The 20,185-nt window shown below is 57.4% G+C and overlaps 1 protein-coding gene across 8 annotated transcripts; it reads right to left on the bottom strand.

The window, feature by feature from the left end:
- Positions 1-190: 190 nt before the first annotated feature.
- Positions 191-18,327, bottom strand: SH3GLB2 (SH3 domain containing GRB2 like, endophilin B2). 8 transcript variants are annotated; one of them, XM_039229611.1, is made up of 14 exons: positions 18,158-18,327; positions 13,844-13,985; positions 12,880-13,008; positions 6,808-6,941; positions 6,522-6,614; positions 5,109-5,120; positions 4,375-4,437; positions 3,347-3,496; positions 2,912-2,935; positions 2,368-2,457; positions 1,748-1,848; positions 1,490-1,504; positions 1,147-1,387; positions 191-927 (listed from the first exon to the last, which is right to left on the bottom strand). In XM_039229611.1, exons 1-14 carry the CDS (start codon positions 18,218-18,220, stop codon positions 820-822), a joined length of 1,365 nt encoding a protein of 454 aa, XP_039085542.1. In that variant the 5' UTR covers positions 18,221-18,327; the 3' UTR covers positions 191-819. The 8 variants fall into 8 exon arrangements, with proteins under 8 accessions (XP_039085542.1, XP_039085545.1, XP_039085544.1 ...); XM_039229614.1 differs by lacking the exon at positions 1,490-1,504 and having other exon boundaries at positions 18,158-18,323; XM_039229613.1 differs by lacking the exon at positions 5,109-5,120 and having other exon boundaries at positions 18,158-18,323.
- Between the last annotated feature and the right edge of the window lie 1,858 nt (positions 18,328-20,185).

Raw genomic sequence — 20,185 nt, 5'->3', positions numbered from 1 at the left:
AAATGTGGGAAAGGGTTTCTTAGGAATAAAATGCCTTAACGCAGCCTCGTGTGCAGGAAGAGTAGTCCCATCTGAGCGGCACAGGCCCTGTGGGAGAAAGCGAGGCCCGTGAAGGAAGGAGGAGGAAGCGGCCGTGTGGACGCTTCCCTTTCCCACCCCCAGGGCCAGCCCGACAGGAGCCCAGGCCACATGCACGTGAAGGATGATTTATTGTTTTGTCACTGGCTAGACAGCAAGCAGACGGGCAGAGTAAAAAGATCAGTTAAAAAGTGAGTGTGGAGAGGTGCAGACTGCGGCCACCGAACTTGGCTTGCGGGGGCAGGGGGGAGGGGGAGCACCCAGGAGATGCCGTGCCCCTCGTCCAGCTCATCCAGAGGGGCTGGTCCCCGCCCCCGCGCCCCGCAGACCTGCCCGCCCTCGCCCCACTGTCGCTGTTGGCAACCAAAAGGCAGGTGCTCTTGCCAAGGGCGCAGCCCAGGCTGCTGCAGGCCGAGCGCCGACCCCCGCGGGGGCCCAGGGGCCTGGGGCAGCACTGCAGCCGGCCCCCCCTCCTTGGCAGGAGCGGGAAGGACCGGAGAGCTGGGGTGCTCGGCAGATGCAGGCAGTGCTGGGGGGGGTGCTCCAGAAGCAGGGCTGCGGGGGGCTGGGACCATTCAGCCTCCGGGGCCCCTCACAGCTGGACGACCAGGGGCGTGGACGGAACGGGCCGGTCTCCCCACCCCGGGCAGCGGAGTCACCAACAGACAAGTAGCGGGCCGCACGCGTCCTCTCCTGCCCGGGGCCAGAACGGGGGCGGGGGGCAGTTGGGGGGGGGGCTGCTTAGCTGAGCAGTTCCAAGTAGGTGACCGGGACCTTGCCCTTCTTGTTGCCCCTCTCGCCGATGAGCCAGTCAGGGTCCATGCCCGGCAGGCTGTAGACAGTGATGAGCTGAGGAGGGCAGAGAGGGAAGGTCACACCCTCGCGGGGGCAGAACTGGCACCAGGACCGTGTGGGGACTGGGCTGTCACAGTCCCATGACACGCGGGCATCCGCACGTCCGGAGACCGCAGTTCACCTCCTCACCTGCTCTGCGGGGACCCTGCTTCCCCCCCATCGCGGCTCCCTGGTGCCCGCCCTTTGCCCCCACCCCCGCGGCACCAGGCCTACCTCATCGGCCAGCAGGGCCAACTCACTGCTGTCGGCTGCCTCATAGTCGTAGAGCACCCGGGCCTTGCGCGTGCCGCTGGCCGGCGGGCTCACCTCCTCCAGGCGGAGCGCGGCCTCCCCCGGAGGGGCCAGGCCAGCCACAGAGGGCCCCACGGGCATAGTGGCCGCGGCGGTGGTGGGCGAGGTGCTGCTGAGGGGCGGGGAGGCGGGCTCCGTGGTGCCCACGAAGGTGCCTGGGAATCTGAAGAGGGGTGACGCCTCAGCCGGGGGCCGTGTCCCCGTGGGAGTCCCACACGTTCCACCCCCCCCCCCGCCCTGCCCCGGGTGCCCTGCCGCGACTTACATGGCTCCCTGGGAGCTGGCAGCGTGAGGGGAGAAAAGCAAGGCAAGGGGAACCGTGAGACGCACCACCGCGTCCCTGCTGTCCTCCTCCCACCCAGGCGTCCCCGGGAAACTGCTCTCAGAGGTCCCCAAGGCCAGCCACCTCACTGTCCAGAGAGGGGTGGGATGCCCCCGGCCCGGGGTGCAGCCCTCTACCCGCCCCGTGTGTCGTAGGGCTTCCTGAACTTGGGGTGGGGGGCCAGGGGACCCCGGTGGGCACCTCCCCAGCTGTTTCTGTAAGTCCAGCATGTGGCGGTAGCACTGCGCGTAGTAAGTCGTCTGGGACTCCACAAACTCATGGAGGCAGCGAAGGTGGTTCACCTGCGGGGCGGAGAGCGGTGCCCACGGTGAGCGGGGTGAGCGGTGGCCCAGGCGGTTCGATGCTCCCTTCCCGCCCCACCCCCTTCGGCCCCCCACCCCCGGGCACTTGCTCTGTGGCACTTGGAACAAAGCTAAAGTTCCCCCCTTAGGACCATGGGCTTCAGTGCTGCCCCTCACCACCTGCTTTTTTTTTTTTTTTTTTTTTTCTAGGAGAGAGAGAGAGACAGCTTGAGCAGGGGAGGGTCAGAGAGAGAGGGAGTCACAGACTGAAACAGGCTCCAGGCTCTGAGCTGGCAGTCAGCACGGAGCCCGACGTGGGGCTTGAACCCACGAACCGCGAGATCATGACCTAAGCGAAAGTTGGCCGCTTAACCGACTAAGCCACCCAGGCGCCCCACCTGCTTCTGAGATCCAACTTCATCGCCTGCCTCCTTGTGGACGGCTTGGCGGGAGGGGGGCCGGGGAGGGGGAGATGCAAGACAGGGGATGATGGGAGTGCGATGGGGGGGCAGGACTCACGTGAGTGCTGCTGATTCCCTCCAGCAGGAGCCGGGTCACTTCCGCCTGCCGGTCGAACTCAGTCTGGGCCACCCGGAGCTCCTGCTCGGCCTGGGGAGGGCCCAGTGCGAGAACGTGTGACCGCGGCGGTTGCCCCCTCCCCGCCCGCCAGCCCCTTCCCGCGGCCCCCACGCCCACCAGGAGCAGCCCGCTCCCCCTACTCTGCATGCAGACGGCACCTCCCCTTGGGGACGCACACAGAGGTCTGGGAGGCAGGGGTGCACTTCTCCGGCCTGGAGCCCTGGCTCGTGGGGCAGCTGTAGCCCCGCGGGGGCCCCTCTGGACCTACGCCGTGACCGGTGGTCAGAGACAGACCACCGGGTGCTCGGCCATGACCTCTGACTCCCGGTACCTCACCACCCGACAGCGCCACTCCCATGCGTCCGGGGGGCCCGTGGGGGCAGTCTCCCCACAGAGGGGCAGTGACAGCCTCGGCGGCCCCGACCTGCTGACCCCTCCCCCATCCCGACCCGCTTCAAGCCGCTGCCCCCGAGCCCAGGCTCACCTTGTCCACCTCATCATTCCAGAGCTTCAGAGACGGCAGCAGGACCAGGCAGCAGGGGAGGGAGGGGGCACCGGTCAGCGGGGGAGCAGGGGGAGGACAGCTGGACCCCAGAGCCCACGCCCTGCCCCAGCTCCCCAAGAGCCCACCTCTTCCCACCCCACACCCTTCCCTGCTCCTTGCCCGTAACCCAACCGGGAGCTGAGGCGGGGGCGGGGCCTGGTGTGAGCGGGGGCCCGGACAACCGCGGTCCAGTCCAACATGCCGCATGCAGGGAAGGTGGGGACAGCCAGCTGGGAAGTCCTGCTGGGGTTTCTCCTACAGCGTAAGCCCCCGGGCTCTGGCGGGAGACCGAGCGTCCCCCGTCCCACCCTGATGCTCAGCTAAGGCCGGTGGGCTGGGACGCAGGACCGTGTGACCCTAGGCCAGTCACTGAACCTTTCTGTCCTTCGCCAGAGAAAGGCAGCCTCGTGCCCGAGTCACACTGGGGTTCAATGGCAAAAGAAAAAAACAGGGCGGTCTCCACCCTCCAGGATATTCCTCCTTCCACTCGGCCCAGGAAAGGGGGCAGGAAGTGTCATCCAGAGTCTAAAGAAGAAAGACCCCCCTCCCCCCACCACGACTTAGGAGACCCGGCTCTCCTGCCCCGTGCGGGAGGCCTATCCTAAGATGACGGCCTAAAAGCAAAACAAGGCGAGCCCTGCGGCCCGGGATGTCCCGCCACAGGGCCACGTGGATAACCAAAACGTGGGGCACGTGTGTGCAGAGGACGCCCAGCAAGAGGGGCCTGGTGGAGGGCACGGGGGCCGCCGCCCCAGGGGGACGATGGCCCCGCCACCGCGTGAGTGCACAGTCACGTGCGGCCACACACGGGGACAGAGGCGGCGACGAGCCGGAGGGCCTGTGCCACAGCGTGCCGCCCACGGCAGACATGGGAGGTCGGGGGAGAAGGCAGAAGAGGCACGGCAGTGGTGGCCACGGGAACGATGGGACAGACGTGGTTGGCCCACGCCCCAAACTACAGGCAAACACCTAAAACCCCGACGGAGCCGCGGAGAAGAGAGTCCACGACACCGGAAGCCCACGCGACCCCACCCAGCCCGCCTCCTCCCGAGGGGGCCCCCCACCCTCCCTGCTCGTTCTCTGGGTCTCTCCTTGCTGCCACGACACCGGGCAGATGTGCCAGGGAGGCAGAACATCACCCCCCTCGTCTCCAGTCGGGGGGCGGGGGGCAGGCAGGTGGGCAGGCCTCAGGGCCCCGGGGAGACGGGCCGCTGCCCCCAGCTGCCTGTGCTGTCCTGTCCAGTGCAGCTGGCCCGGCCGCCACCTCCAGCAGGGCGCTCGGGGCGCGGGCGCGGGGTGCAGGCAGGGGGCCAGAGGCGGGGCTGCGGCCCTCCGGGCTCTCGGGACGCGCCCTGTGCTCCTGCGGGCACGGGGAGGCCGGGCGGCAGGGGTGGGGCGCTTACCGCGGAGGCGCTGGCCGAGAGAATGTAATTACGAGGTCTAGTCTCCTGAAAGTCAGGCACCGTCTGGCGGGAAGAGGTCACGGAGGGGAAGGGGGTCACATGGGGCCGGGCGCCACCCCAGAGTCTCCCACAGGGAGAGGCCGGGAGCCCCGGCCCAAGGGACGGGAGGCTGCAGACACGTGCCACGCGGCCCCCTTGTCCCTGCTCCAACTCCTGGGGGCCAGGTGGGCTCAGGGACACGGAGAGTGAGACAAAGACCAAGTGGGTGGTGGCGCCGGGAGCCCAGGAGAGCAGGAGCTGGGGGGCCTCCGGGTGAGTCGCAGACGGCCCGACGCCCTCCTCCCAGACCCCCCTCTCCCCCAGATGCCCCAGTTGGAACCACAGTCGTCCAGACAAAACCCATCCCCCACCCCAGCTTTCTCCATCCTGGAATCTCCACGCGGCACGGCCTCTCGCTCCTGCAGCAAGGACCAGCCCCGCCCCACCCCCCCAAGATGGACAGATGGATGCACGGATGGACAGAGGGACAGGCTTTCCACATTTGCAAAAAGCTGACTCACAGGCTCCAGTGCCCGGCACCCCCCTCAACCAGAGGCTACGCGTGGCAGAAGCTCTGGTGGGGAGGCCAGCTGCTTGCAAAATGCCCAGGGCGCCCCCGGGCGGCCCTGGCACCGCGGCCCGAGGCGGGACGGGCAGACCGGAAGCAGCACAGCACGTGGGACAGGGATACTCACATCTCCCTCACACTGAGCCAAGTTACCCAAAGCAGAACGGAAAGGAACAAAAACAAAGAGTTAGTGAGTCCACAGCGCAGGCGGGAGCAGGTCCCCCCGCCCCCAGGGCCCCAGCGAAAGGGGACAGCAAGTGGCGGGTGGGCAGCTGACCTTGCCCTCCGGAAGGAGTCCCGCTCTGCGCGCGTGTACGTGTGTTTAGCGGGCTGGGTGAGGGTGTGTGCCCCGCCAGGCTCGCCGCACCCGGGCTGCTAGGGGGCCAGCCTGGTCTGAGCCAAAGGCCAGAGGTTGTCCGGGCTGGACAACTGGACAAGTGACTAAGGGAAGACTCCCCTGGCCTGGCTGACGGAGGACGGCTTGTTCTGCCCGAGGGTCTCCAGAGAGATGGTCCGGCCCTGGGGGGGGGGGGGGACGACTGTCCTGTCCAGGTGACAGGTCATGCTTGTGGCCGCAGGGCAGCCTACCCAACCACCGCGAGACTCCAGTGGCTGAGCCCTGCCTCCGATCTGGCCCCAGACACCTGGAGGAGTGAGACCCTGCCCTTGGCTGTCCCCAGAGGCAGCGCAGGCCCAGGCTCCATGGCCCCAAGTGGCCACACGGTGGGAGGGGGACGCAAGGAAGGCTCGGGGCTAGAACCCTCACGGGCAGCTGAGAACTGGGCAGGCACCCCTGGTGGCAGTACCCCCGGCCTTCCCTGGACCTGGGAGTCCCCGCCTCAGAGCACAAGGTGGCCTCCGGGCCCCGGGCCCCCCAGGCGGCCTGGCATGCCAGGAGTGTGCGCGCTGTCAGGCCCGCTCTCCCCACCCTGGCCTTGCGCTGGTCACACTGCGCCCCGCTGCGCCCGCTGGCCTGGCCGGGCTGAGTGAGGGTGAACAGAGAAGCTGAGGTCCTGGCCCGACCCCATCGTGGGGCTAACCTGAAAAGGCCCCCGGTCCGTGCCCCTGAGCAGGTGGGCGGTCCAGCCCCGGGGTTCACGCCGTCAGGGCACCCCCGGGACCGGCACTGGAGCAGCGCGCGGGGAAGTTAGTAAGGGGGAGCCATGCCCAGGCAGAGCCAGGGGACAGAGCCGGGGGGGGGGACAGAGCTGGGCATCCGGGGAGGGCAGGGCGGGGCCATGCGAGAAACTCCCAACTGGTTGTCTGTCTGAGGAGGCTGTGGCGTGCCTTCCGCCCGCCCCAGAGATGTCTGCCCTGGGATCCAGAGCTCAGGGCCGCCGGGGTCCCTCGCAAGGGCGGAGAGGCGGGACCCGAAGCGGTCAGCCGGGACCAGCGACCCCCAGCCAGGCCTCTCCAGGCAGGGACGGGGAAGAAAGGTCATGCCAAACACAGCTCCCTTCACCCCTCCCCCCCCACCGGCTCCAAACAGAGCTGGGCGGGGGGGGGGTGGGGGGGGCGGGAGCCCCGCAGGGACACCTACCGTGGCTTTGGCTTCCGCAGCCTTGGCCTTCTTCAGCCGCGCTTTGCAGGCATCCAAGTCCAGACGGCGGTTTTGGAGGAGACGTCTCTCCTTCTGTGGGGTGAGGGACAGGGAAGAGTGAGACCCCCGGGCAGGCCTGGGACACCCCACAGGGGAGGTCACCCATGATGGCGCTCAGCCCACGGGAGCCACGTCCGAGGAAGCCCAGGAGGGCTGGCTCCCCGACCCGGGAGGAGAGCCTACGCTCCGCAGCTCCCGGGAAGCAGAGTGGCCCCGGGTCTCTCACCGAAATGGTTTTCCAGTCCCCTTCCAGGAAGTTGCGCAGAGGCGTGAGGAAGTTGATGGACGCCGTGTGGATGAACTCCCTCTCTGCGGCTCCCAGGCGCTTTTCGGCTTCTGCCACCTTGATCAATGTCTTCCCTGATGAAATGGAGTTTAAGGGTGAGGAAGGGGCTCGGGCTGCTCTGACCCCCAGAAGCAGGCGGGGGCGGGAGGACAGAGGTGTGGTGACGGGGCACGCACAAGCAAGGACGCTCGGTGCACAACGGCTGCCTTGGGAAAACGTGGAAGCAGCCTACGTGTCCAACACCTGGGGAGTGGGGCATCCGCAGCGCGGAGCACTACACAGCATTAACGGGGAGGAGCGAGACTTCCAGAACAGCGGAGAAAGGAGCTCAACAACTTCTGTTCCCAAAAAGCAATGGAAACAAGTGGACTCAGGGTGCCCGGGGGGCTCTGTCGGTTGAGCATCTGACTTCGGCTCAGGTCACGATCTCGTGGTTCGTGGGTTCGAGCCCCGTTGAGCCCCGTGTGGGGCTCTCTGCCATCAGCGCAGAGCCCTCCTCGGATCCTCTGTCCCCCTTGCTCGCTGCCCCTCCCCCGCTTCCTATTTCTCTCAAAATAAATCAATAAACTTTGGGGGGGTAAAGTGGACGCAACTGTCAAAAGCAAATGTTTCTGGACTCTGGAAATTGGCCAAAGGCAAATGAACTGAGGATATTTATTCAAGAACAGCGGGAGCCCATGGCTTTCTAGCCTGGGGGGACCCCCATCTCACTGGCAGTCTCACTGCTAGGTGGGCAGGGCGAGGGGGACAGGGAAAGTAGTAGGATTAGGGCTGGAACACAGAAAAATCCGTGGGTCACTGTCAAGGACAATAGCGATCTCAATGGTAAATAACTGGGAAAGGCCAACATCACAGCTGACTTGAAGAGGGGATGCTGGTTGGAACAGATCTGCCAGGAATTTCCCAGGAGATCTGGAAACGAGTCATTTGGGCCTTGAGAAACTCCCAGACATCTCTGGTGATCTGGAAGGCTATCCGTGTGGGTGTGTAGCACACTCAGGAAAGAGAACAGAGCCCCTGCCAAATGGGAGGCTTTACCAAACTAGTTGAATTCTGAATGTGTGCCCCATTACCCCATAAACTCATCAGTAAAGCCTTAATGGTGCAAGGTGTTTCGGCATGTTTAACCTCTTTATGCACGTTTAACCTCTAACTAATCTATCACTGCCTGCCTACTAAGACACGCTAGCCGGGGAGCAAACCCCAGGAAGCTTAGCTTAAAAATAAAAAGAATGACTTGAAAACACTGTGAAAGTGGTAGCTGCATACTGCAAGGCACACCGACTCGGAACAACTAGCTCAGGCGAGTTTCTAAACAAACAGCAGTAACAACCCCCAAGTGATTCAAAATCCACAGCTCCTATTTATCTAAACTGTCCATATTTCAGGCGCCTGATGCCCTGTTTCTCTCTCTCTCAAAAATAAATACACGTTTAAAAATAAAAGAAATAAGATGTCCAGATTTCGGGTCCGCCTGGGTGGCTCTGTCGGTTAGGCGTCCGACTTCTGAATTCGGCTCAGGTCATGATCTCATGGTTCGTGGGTTCGAGCTCCAGATTGGGCTCTCTGCTGTCAGCGCAAAGCCTGCTTTGGATCCTCTGTCCCCCTCTCTCTCTGCCTCTCCTCTACTCTCTCTCAAAATAAATAAATATTTAAAAATTTTTTGAATGTCCAGACTTTAACAAAACACTGTAAGACATGCAAAGAAATAGGTAAGCATGGGCAATACATAGAAGAAAAAAGCAATCAGTACTCTCTCTAAGGAGATTCAGATGATAGATTTAGCAAATACTCCTAAGAGGCTCCTACAAACACACACACACACACACACACACATTTAATTTTTTAATGTTTATTTATTTTTGAGAGAAAGGAAGATAGAGACAGAGCGTGAGCAGATAGGGGCAGAGAGAGGGAGACACAGAATCCGAAGCGGTTCCAGGCTCTGAGCCGTCAGCACAGAGCCCCACATGGGGCTCGAATTGATGAACTGTGAGATCGTGACCTGAACTGATGTTGGACACTCAACTGAGTAAGCCACCCAGGTGCCTCTATATAAATATTTTTGTAACGCTTAAAGAATTAAAGAAAAATGTGATGACAGTGGTTCATCATATAAATATCAAGAAAGAAATAACAACTATTGAAAAGAGAACTCTAGGGTTACAAAGCACCACAACTGATACATGGAATGTACCAGAAGGGCTCAACAGCAAGTCCAAGCTAGCCGAAGGAGAAATCGGCAATTTTATTTTATTTTAATTTAAAAAAATTTTTTAATGTTTATTTATTTCTGATAGAGAGAGAGACAGTGTGAGCAGGGGAGGGTCAGAGACAGAGGGAGACACAGAATCCAAAACAGGCTCCAGGCTCTGAGCTAGCTGTCAGCACAGAGCCCAACGTGGGGCTCGAACCCACTAAGCATGAGATCATGACCTGAGCTGAAGTCGGACGCTTAGCCAACTGAGTCCCCCAGGCGCCCCTGAAATCAGCAATTTTAAAGACAGCTCAACAGAATCTGATCTGAAGAACAGGAAGAGAAATGAGTGACTAACAATGAACAGAACCTCAAAGAGCCATAGGACACCGTGAAACAAACCAACATATGAGCAATGGAAGTCCCAGAAGAAGAGAGAGAGGAACAGAAAAAAATTTTTGAAGAAATAATAGCTGAAAATGTCCTGATTTTGATGGAAAACATAATGTCCATATCCAAGAAACTCAACAAAACCAAAATAGGATGAATACAAAAAGATGGACGCCTGGGACCGTCAACAGCAACCAAGCTGCTGAAAGACAAAGACAAAAAGTCTCAAAAACAGCAAGAGAAAAGCAAGTCATCACATACAAAGGAGACACCATGAGATTAACAGTTGATTTCTCATCAGAATGGGTGCCTGGCTGGCTTAGCTGGAAGAGCGAGTGACTCTTGATCTCAGTTTGTAGAGATTACTTACATTAAAAAAAGGGAGGGGGGAAGGGAGGGAGAGAGAGAGAAAGAGAAAGAAAGAAAGAAAGAAAGAGAGAGAGAGAGAGAGAGAGAGAGAAAGAAAGAAAGAAAGAAAGAAAGAAAGAAAGAACGAACAAACGAACAACGGAGTCCCGACAACAGTGAAATGAAGGAAGGATGGACGGAAGGACAGACGGACGGACGAACAAACAAAAGAAAGAAAGAAAAAATGGAGTTCCGACAACAGTGAAATGAAGGAAGGAAGGAAGGGAGGAAGGAAGGAAGGAGAACCAATGGAACCCAGATAAATGATATTTTCAAAGTGATAAAAGGAAAAGACTCTCATCCAAGAATTCTACGTATAGCAAAACTATCCTCCAAAAGTGAACACAGGGGTGCCTGGGTGGCTTGGGTGGTTAAATATCCGACTTCCACTCAGGTCATGATCTCACTGTCCAGGAGTTCGAGCCCCACGTCACCTCTGTGCTGAGAACTCAGAGCCTGGAGCCTGTTTCAGATTCTGTGTCTCCCTCTCTCTCTGCCCCTCCCCTGCCTCTGTCTCTTTCACAAATAAATATTAAAAAAAAATTTTTTTTAAGTGAACATAAAATAAAGACATTCCCAAATTAACAAGACTGAGAGAATCCATTGCTAGGCAACCTGACATAGAAGAAATACTTCATGTTCAAAGATAAGAACACCAGATGGTAACTTGAACCCACATAAAGCAATAAAGAACCAATAAAGGTAATTATATAAGCAAATATAAAAAAAAATACATATTTTTCCTCTTAACTGACTTAGAAGACAATTGTATAAAACAGTAACTATATGGGGCACCTGGGTGGCTCAGGCGGTTGAACATCTGACTTCGGCTCAGGTCATGATCTCGAAGTCCATGGGTTTGAGCTGTGCTGACAGCTCAGAGCCTGGTGCCTGCTTTGGATTCTGTGTTTCTCTCTCTCTCTGTCCCTCCCCCAATTGTGCTCTGTCTCTCTCAAAAAACTACAACAACAACAACAAAACAATAACTATAAAACTATATTGTTGGGTTTATACAAAACTGAGATGGAATTTATATGATAATAACAGCACAAAGGAAAGGAGAGGAGATGGAGTTATATTGGAGCAGTTTTTATATCTACTTAAATAAGCCAATATTATTCTGAAGCAGACTGCAGTAAGTTAAATCACATACTGTAAAACCACTAAGAAAAGCTTTGTGTTAAAAAGCAACAACAAGAGGCGCCTCGGTGGCTCAGCCGGTTAAGTATCCAACTGCGGCTCAGGTCATGATCTCACTTTGTGAGTTCAAGCCCTGCATCGGGCTCTGTGCTGGCAGCTCAGAGCCTGACTCCTGCTTCGGATTCTGTGTCTCCCTCTCTCTGCCCCTCCCCTGCTCATGCTGTCTCTCTCTCTCTGTCCAAAATAAATAAACATAAAAAATTAAAAAAAAAAATGGTGCTAAAAAAAAGTAACAAAGAAATTAAAATGTTATACTAGGAAATATCTATTTAAGATAACAGAAGGAGTAAAGAAGGAACATATGAACAAAAATGACCTGAGACAAAGAAAAATAATTAAGATGGTATATGTAAATCCAAACACATCAATTCTTATACTAAATATAAATGGATTAAACACTCCAAACAAAGGATGGTCAGACTGAATTACTTTTAAATCCAAATATACGCTGTCTATAAAAGATAGACTTTGGCTTTGAAGATGTAAATAAGTTGAAAATAAAAGAACAGAAAAAGATACACTATGTAAACAATCATAAGAGAACAGGAGCGGGTGAACTACTATCAGATAAAATGGACTTTAAGACAAATGTGACCAGATTAAAAATCCAAAAACAAAAAACAAATGTGACCACAAAGAAGAGTATTTTATAATGATAAGAGAGTCCATTCATCAGGAAGATATAACAATAATAAACATAGAAACCTCAAACAACAGAGCTTCAAAAATATACGAAGCAAACACTGACGGACGGAAGCCAGAAATAGACAATCCAACAGGAATAGTTGGAGACTTCAATACTTCTCAAGAATGTACAGAACAAGACAAAATCAGCAAGCACACAGAAGACTTGCACAACACCATCAACTGATTTGGCCCGTCACCTGTACAACAACGTAACATATGAGCTTCTCAAGTGAACACCAACGTTCTCCAGGAGACTAGACAAGACTAAGTCTTAATAAATGGAAAAGGATTAAAATCATACAAAGCACGTTCTCTGACCACAGTGAAATAAGAAATCAACAACAGAAGGAAACTTGGAAAATCCACAACTGTTTGGAAATTAACCACCACCCTGCTGGTAGGCATATAAAAGCACACAGCCACTTTGAAAAAGCTTGGTGATTTTCTAAAAAGTTCAACCTAGGGGCACCTGGGTGGCTCGGTCGGTTAAGCATCCGGCTTCAGCTCAGGTCGTGATCTCACGGTTCATGGGTTCGAGTCCCACGTCGGGCTCTGTGCTGACTGCCAGCTCAGAGCCTCAAGCCTGTTTCAGTCTGTGACTCCCTCTCTCTCTGACCCTCCCCTGCTCATGCTGCCTCTAGCTCCCTCTCAAAAATAAATAAAACATTAAAAAATAAATAAATCAATAAAAATAAATCAGACTGGGGGGATGTTAGCACAACTCTAAATTTACTAAAAATCATTGAATGCCACATTTAAAACAGGTGCGTTTTGTGGTATGTACATTATACCTCAATAAAACTTTAAAAATTAAAAAAAAAAAAAAAGACTGAGGCAGCTCTATAAGCACCATGGTGACGAAGTATCTAAAACAATGCCAAGTTTAAAAATCAGGCTGCAGAATGGCACACACAGTATGATCCCATTAAAAAATGCACTCAAATCAAAACTGGTTAAGAGAGTCTTCTGTTTTCACTGTTTTCATTTACATTGACTGAGGCTTTTAGAAGTAGAATGAACGCAGGTGTTATTTGTGTGCTTTAAAAAAGAGAACGAAAGGAAGGGAGAGACAGGAACATGCGACAGTAAGAGGCCACGACCCCTGACCCTGGCCGTGGGGCTCGGCTCACCATAGGGCGTGGTGGGCCCCAGCTCGCTGGCCGCCTCTGCCATGTACTGTGCCAGCAGCTCCCCATTGGTGACCCGCGAGGGCACTTTCCTGTCCAGCTTCTCATACAGGAACTCCTCCACTCGGGCACCTGCAGGGAGACAGCAGCCAAAGCCACAGGGCTCTTCAGTCCAACCCAAGGATGGAAGCCACGGGGACAGCGGCTAGCCCAGGGCAGGGCCTGCCCACGGGGTGCCTGGCCGGGCGGCCTGCAGAACGTTCGCTCTGGTGCCCACCTCCACCCTGTCAAATTGGCACTCAAGCTCGCAGGACCCCTCACTCTAGCGAGGAGGAAGCCACAACCCAGAGATATGAAACCCCCGCCCCAGGTCTCATGGCTGGGGGGGTGCCAGGCCCAAAGTCAAGGCCGGTTCATGTCTCCCTTGGTACAATATGGGTTTATAGAACCTGACACACAGGTGGGCCATGCCCCGGTGCTGGCTCCAGAAAGCTCTCAGGACTCTCAACTACGTAGCCGACTTACAGGCAGACGAGCAGCAGGACCCCAAGAAACCCCTCCCTCCCCCAGGGCTCTCCCGGCCTTTGCTTGTGCTCACTCCTTACTCCCACTCGCTCGCGGTATAAGCCTCTGGGCAAGCCCTCTCCCGTCTCTGGGCCTCGCTGCCCTCTCAAAAGACCCGGCTCGTGTTTTTTCCTACCTCTTCTCCCAAGCGTGCGTTAGTTTCAGGCATTTCTTCACCTCCTCTGTGCAAAACGTAACACTTGCGCTGCGCCAGAGAGCGCGTCTCGGAACCCATCACTGAGGCCGCTGACTTCTCTGACTGCCCACCCTCCACCCGCCAGCAGGCATCAGAAGTCCAGCAACCTAACCCAAATCCCACCTGCCGTTCGCCCCCCCGCCACGTGGTCCCTGCAGCCCCGGCCTCCCGCCCGCCCCGCGCCCAGGACCACCCGTGCCCACTCACTAGGGTTGGGCTGCAGGAGCACCTCTGTCTGCCGGAGGATCTTCTCGGTCCAGTTCTTGGTGCTGTCGGCCCGGGCCAGAAGGTTTTCAAAGTGGGCATCCAGCTCAGTCTTCTCTGCCTGGCCGAATTTCTCTTCCGTGAACTGTGGAGGGGGGGCGGGGGGGATTGGGAGGTGGGGAGGACTCAGAGGCGTGGAAGGGAGGGCTGCTCCTACCCCACCCTGCTACACCTCCCCCACCAGCTAGAACCAGGTCCAAGGTTAAGAAATCTGCTTTGCCCCTAACTTGTTCTGTGACCTTGATCGAGTTACAGCAACCCTGTTCTGGGCTTCAGTTTGCCCTTCTGGAAAATTAGGTTGGACCAGAGTTTGGGGATCATGGCTTCTTCTAGAAATCCAGTGAAAGGTATAGTCCCCCACCAACAAAAATGCCCATTTGCACAAAATCTGGCATATAATTTAAAGGGGACAAGGAGTCCTTAGGAGCCTATTTCTAGGGGTCCTCCTAACCTGACTCTGAAGGAAAGCACATGGTAGCAGGTGCTCAGGGAATAAACAGGGCCTGAAGCAAAGTCTGGGGTTATCACAGGGCTCCATGGGGGACTGGGAGCCACCCAAGTCCCCAAATCAGAGGGACCTGATTCAAGTGTCAGTTCTGCCACTGAAGAGCTGTGTGACCTTGGGCAAGTGACTTTGCCTCTCTGGCATCAGTTTCCAGCCACGGTCTGGCAGAGAGTCGGTATAAGGTGCTGCCCTGAAGAGCTGTTGGGCGGAGAGGTGGCTGGGATGGAAAGGGAGTGTGTGTGGGCAGGACAGCCACATGGCTGGCCTCTGGTCGCCCGGTCCGTGGACGGGGCACACCACTAGCCCATCAGGGCCAGCTGCCTGGGCACACACAGGGCCCAGAGAACTCAACAGCCCCGCCTCAAGGCCAGGCAGGAACCAAGGGGTCACATGGTCAGAGCGAGCAGAAGCTGTACAGGCCACACAGGAACAACCAGCCCCCCTCCTGGCCCCTCTGATCTAGAAGCCATCTCCGGCCAGGAGAAGGAGTCTGCTCAAGGTCAGAGCCAAAGAGCCAAAAGGTTCAGAGCTTCAGGAGTAAGGTCAGTAATAACAACAGATACTGTTGACCACATGTAGAGCCCCGCCCTGGGCCAAGTAAGCGCTTCTCGACAGTGACCCACCTCCTGCGGCCCTCCAAGGCAGAGGGGCCAAGTCTCCCATGTCACAGATCATGCCACTGAGGCGAAGCGAGGGGGCAGCCTCTGCTCAAGGCAGGGCCATCACGGGCTGGGAGTCCGGAGGCCCTTCCCAGACTCCTTAGCAGGGATAAATCACCCAGAGGCCAAGGACAGCTCCAGGCTGCCACGGGGAGCAGCCTGAGCCTGGCAGCCATCAATTATGCAACAGGGCTTGGGTTTCTCCCTGCGGGGCTGGGTGGCCACGCTTCTGGGCCACAGCTCCCCACCTGGGAACCAGCTGCTCCCCGCCTCTGCCCCCACCTCTCCCTCCTCACCTTCCCCAACTCGGGGGCCTCCCAGGGCCGGCGGGCCCAGAGCAGGCCTCACCTCACCCACTACCACTTTTGAGGGGTAGCGTTAGCCCCACTTTCTGGATGAGCAAACCAAGGCTTAGAAAGGCAAAATCACCTCTCTGGTCCTCAGTTCCACACCCTGGCAAATGGGGATAAGTGGCCTAATCTCACAGAATATTTGGAAACTCACAGCATAGGCCCAATCAGTGGCAGCTGGTGTCATCACACCATGAATAAAAGGCCCCGTTCACGTCCCTCCTCGGAGCTACCTATGAACTTCCTTACCCTGGTGGTACCAGTCAGCCTAGTTTAGGTGACCATGTCACCCAAATGTGTCCCTCAGCATATCTACTCCTTACCAAGGTTAGCAGCAGCCACTCCCCACTGAGCCACGGGGTACCCATCCCTCACCCCCCACATCTGCCCAGGTTCAAAGTCCTACTGGGCTTTCCCGACCTCTTAGGCAACCATCCCATGTTCAGTGCTGCCTGCCTGGCTCAGATGATGACAATGACACCACCTCCTTGGCTTCCATTACTATTACTTCTACCACTACTATTACTACCAGTAATATTAGACTCTCACTTCCACTGCCTGCTCTCAGCCGCACTGGCATCTTACTCAAACACGTCCAAGGTCTTCCTGTCTCGATGCCCTTAGCTAGGCAATTCCCAGCCCTTGGACCAACTTCACAAACCCCTCTTGACTTTCAAGGCACAGCTCAGGGGCCGGGAAGCCATCCCAGAATCACCCACGCAAAAAGGATCCTGCTCTCCCAGGACCAAGCCCCTGTTCCCTACTGGATGGGGGTGGGGCAAGGCTCTTAACGATGCCCCTGGTACATGGAGGGACCGACCGCTTTCCCAGCATGTCCTGGGACACGGCAGGGTGGCACCTATGCAGAGAAGCAGCCCACGCATTGATATGAAAGACCCCCCTCCCATCCCGCCTGTCTGACTGACTCCTATCCCAGCCCAGACTGACCTCAGCGGGTGGCCCGAGGGTCCTCTCCTACTCAGGTCACATTTCGAGCCTCTCTCTCCTGTGGCCAGCTACCCTGCCCCATCCCTACAAAAACGTGGAGCCTCTTGCTTTAGGGGCCGATGTCTGCAGAGTCCGAGGCTACTCCCTGCAAGATGGCAGCAGCAAGGGTGGGCGTGCACAGCCAGAGAAAGCCTCTATTTATAAAGCTCCCAGCTCCCTCCTCCACCCAGGGAGTCGGGAGCCTGGGCGCTGGCTCCCACTCCAGTATGGGCGACCCAGTGGGCCTGCCCCCACCGGGAGATGTGAGGCCACGGGGGCCCAAGCCTCCCCACCCCCCAGGCTCCGCCGGCCCTGGCCAGGTCAGGTGCCAGGGCCCCACAGTATCAGGAAACAGGCAGATCAGGTTTTTCCCAGATGTGGGAGATAGAGTGGTGGCCATATTGACACTTGGGGAGGACTCCCCACCTTCCAGGTGGCCCCGGGGATAACCAAGGAGCTCCAGGGTCCTAGCAACCCCACGGGGCTGGGGTCACCTGCTGGGTTTGCAACATCAGCGGCAAACCCTCGCTGGGGCACTAATCCTCAGTGGGACCCGGGACATGGTGCTTTCTAGTAAACACGGGCACATGGGTTTCTGAGAGACTGGCTGGGGCTGGGCTTCTCCAGGGAGAACCCACACCAACAGCAAAGACAAACAACAAGACTTGTTCCCAGAGCACTGCGACAGGCCAAGCCCCAAGTCTGCAGCCTCCGCTGGAGGCAAACTGGTGTTACACCCAATAGACAGAAGCGGACACGGAGGCTGCGAGCTAAGTGACTTGTCCAAGGTCACATGCCACACAGGTGCAATCCTAACTACGTTAACACCTCCACTAAGCTCGCCTTTGGTGAGGACGTTCGTGCAGAGTGCCACAGAACCCTCACAACCATCCTGCGGGGGAGTGTTAATCCCATTTTTCAGGGTGAACAACTGAGACCAAGGGCTGAAGGTCACAAGAGGGAGCATCCATGCCCATAGCTGACGCCAGGCCTCCAGCGATACATTAAGCTGCCTCGGTTTCTCTCCTGGCCTGGGAATGGATAGGACTTCTTCCAGCTCCGGCATCACTGGCCTGGACAGCTTCCCAAGGAGGGCACCCAGCCAGACCTTAGCCCTCTCCCCATCCCCCAGGCTTGGAGAAATCAGAGAAACAGGCCTCCCATGGAGCAAAAAGGAAATAATCCCAACGGTCTTGGCTTCCGGACTGACTATGCAAGCAGTGTAAAGGGCATCTGAGGGAATCAGTACCGCCAGGCCATTGCACAGGTACGGAGACTGAGGGTCGGAGAAGGGGTCGTGGCGGGCGCACGGTGCTTGGGCCTGGGACTCAGGCCTCCAAACGCCTGCCAGGGTCACTGCTGGGCAACAGCGGGGAGGCAGGAGCCGCCTGGTGCTCTCTCTCTCCCGTCCCGGAGCGGGCGCCACGGAAAAGGGGTAACCCAGCCAGTCGAAACGCTAAACCCTGATACCTCTCCCCAGGCAACCGAGTCGGGGCTCGGCTCGGTCCCCGGCCCTGGGCCACGCTGAGGGTGCGGTCAGAGCGGCCAGACGCCACGGGCTCTTTCTCTCTAGTGAGCGGCGCAGTAGTAGGGGCTGGAGTGGGGGGGGAGGAGGATATTCCCGCAGCGGGGAATGGGGTGGCAGCCCGAGAGGCTTCTCTTGCGCTCCCCGGCTCTCCCGCAGGGTTGCTCCCGGCCCGCCCCACATCCGGGCCCCGAGAGCCGGCCGCGCGAGGCCCAGGGCGCACGGCCTCACCTGCACCGCCCGGGTGAAGAAGATGCCCGCGTCCGACGCCAGCTTCTTCATGTTGAAGTCCATGGCGCGCCGCACAGCCGGCCGCGCCCGGCCCGAGCGCAGCCTGGCCGCCCCCTGCCCGCCGCCGTCGGCCCGCACCCCGCCCACCTGCTGCCGGCACCGCCGCCCTCAGCTCGCCTGCCTGCCCGCAGCCCCCGCCACCGAGCTAGCCTGAGCGCGCAGGGCGGGGCGCGGGCCGCGGGGGAGGAACCAGCCGGGGCGCGCGGGGCGGGGCGCGGGCCGCGGGGGCGGAGCCGAGGCGGGGCGCGGGCCGGGGGGTGGAGCCTTAGGAGCGGGCTCTGCGGGAAGCCGCCGGGTTTGCTGCGGCAGGGTGCTGCCCCCCTGCGGCCTCTGCCTGCCACCTGGCTGGCCTCTCTCCGTTTCCTGACCCACAGCCCCTTGCCCGTTTGTTCCTCCTTTGACCATTCCCAGCCCACTTATCTACTAGGCCTCCTGACTTCCTATTTCTCTGCCTCTTGCTCTGGGTCTCTCTATGCGGCCCACCACCACCACCACCACCACCACCACCACCTTCACCTTTCTAGTCCCCTTCCCTGACATTGGTGGCACTAAGTGATGAAGTTTTGGGGTGATGGTGGGGTGATCCAGAGCCGACGGCCAAGAAAGAATTCTTGAAGACGTCTTTGGTGCAAAAAGGTGATTTTATTAAAGCATGGGGACAGGACCTGTGGCAGAAGAGCTGCACTGGGGTCGTGAGGGGTAACCCTCAGGTTGGGAGGAGGTTAGGGATAAAGTCGCTAAGGAATTTTAGAAGCAAGGTTTCCAGGACCCTGAAGGGAGAGCTGTTGCTAGGAAAAGGCCATTTATTACCATTTATTAAAACCTCAGTCATGAGACCCTTCAGATGTATATCAGGCGGCCTTAAGCTTGGAGTATGATTGCCTGGAGTATATCTTGGGGGAGTTGAGATAAAGGAAGTTTCCTTGTTAAAGTAAACTTACAGGATCCTTGAGGTTGGGATAATGTTAAGCTAAGAATCTCTTTTGCCCCTGGGCAAAGTGTCATCATCGAGGCACCTGAACTCCCAGAGGAAGGGCACTCTGCCGGCTTCAAGGACTGGTCAGTGGGCTGCAGGCAGTAAGGGAATTTAATTTTTATTCGCCTTACTTTCCCACATCGCCATGGCAAGCACTTAAACCTCTTTCCTTTGTTCTTAGGTAGCCAAGGAGTGTCCGAGGAGTGTCATACATATTCCGCCTGGGGGTGGGGGTTGCTGTTAACCTGTACTTTGCCCTCAGCTTGTCCCATCACTAAGGACATCTGAGCCAAGGGACAGGCCATCTGGGGACTCCTCTGGTTGTTTGTTAACCAAAAGCCCTCTGGTTTTCCAAAGTTGGGTGAGGGTGTGCTGTGTGAAGGGGTTATGAGGGAGGGAGGAGAGGTGGGGAGGCTCGGGTTCTACGAGGGTAGAGGAATGGGCTGCCCTTGGGCCATGGACACTTGCTGATCTTGAACCCACCTCCTCACAGCACCTGCAGACAAGGGGATGGCCTGAAGGCACATCCTTCTTTTCATGGGGCTTAGAGGAGGGCTTAGTACCTGCCTCCACCTCTCCTTGCTTTCTACCTCTAGGCTTCATCGTTTAATGCAGTGGAAGAGCTCTATTTCTGAACTGGTGCTGTCTCCTCCCGGGCTCCATCGTTTTGGATGCCTGGCTTGTTTATCTCCACATACTAACCCCAGTCCCCATCACCTCCCCAGCCTGTCTCTGCAAGGTGAACTCAGTCCCCGTGGTTTTGTCCAAAATCCAGATCCCAGTCTCACTCCCAGACCAGTTCTCTTAGCATGCATGAGGCCCAGGCAGGGGGAATTTGGGAAAACTTGCAGGTGATTTGATGTGCACCCGTTTAATGTGTCTGTGTTTCTTATCTATTTGGAGCCATCACTATCTGTTTTTATTCAGCTGTACTGATCATTCACTTATTTACCAGTGTCTGTCCGTAGCAGTCTGTATCATTCATTGAATCA

This window comes from Hyaena hyaena, unplaced genomic scaffold, assembly GCF_003009895.1.
Source record: "Hyaena hyaena isolate Hyena2069 unplaced genomic scaffold, ASM300989v1 scaffold_38, whole genome shotgun sequence".
NCBI lineage: Eukaryota > Metazoa > Chordata > Mammalia > Carnivora > Hyaenidae > Hyaena > Hyaena hyaena.
This window is presented reverse-complemented; position numbering and strand designations above follow the sequence as displayed.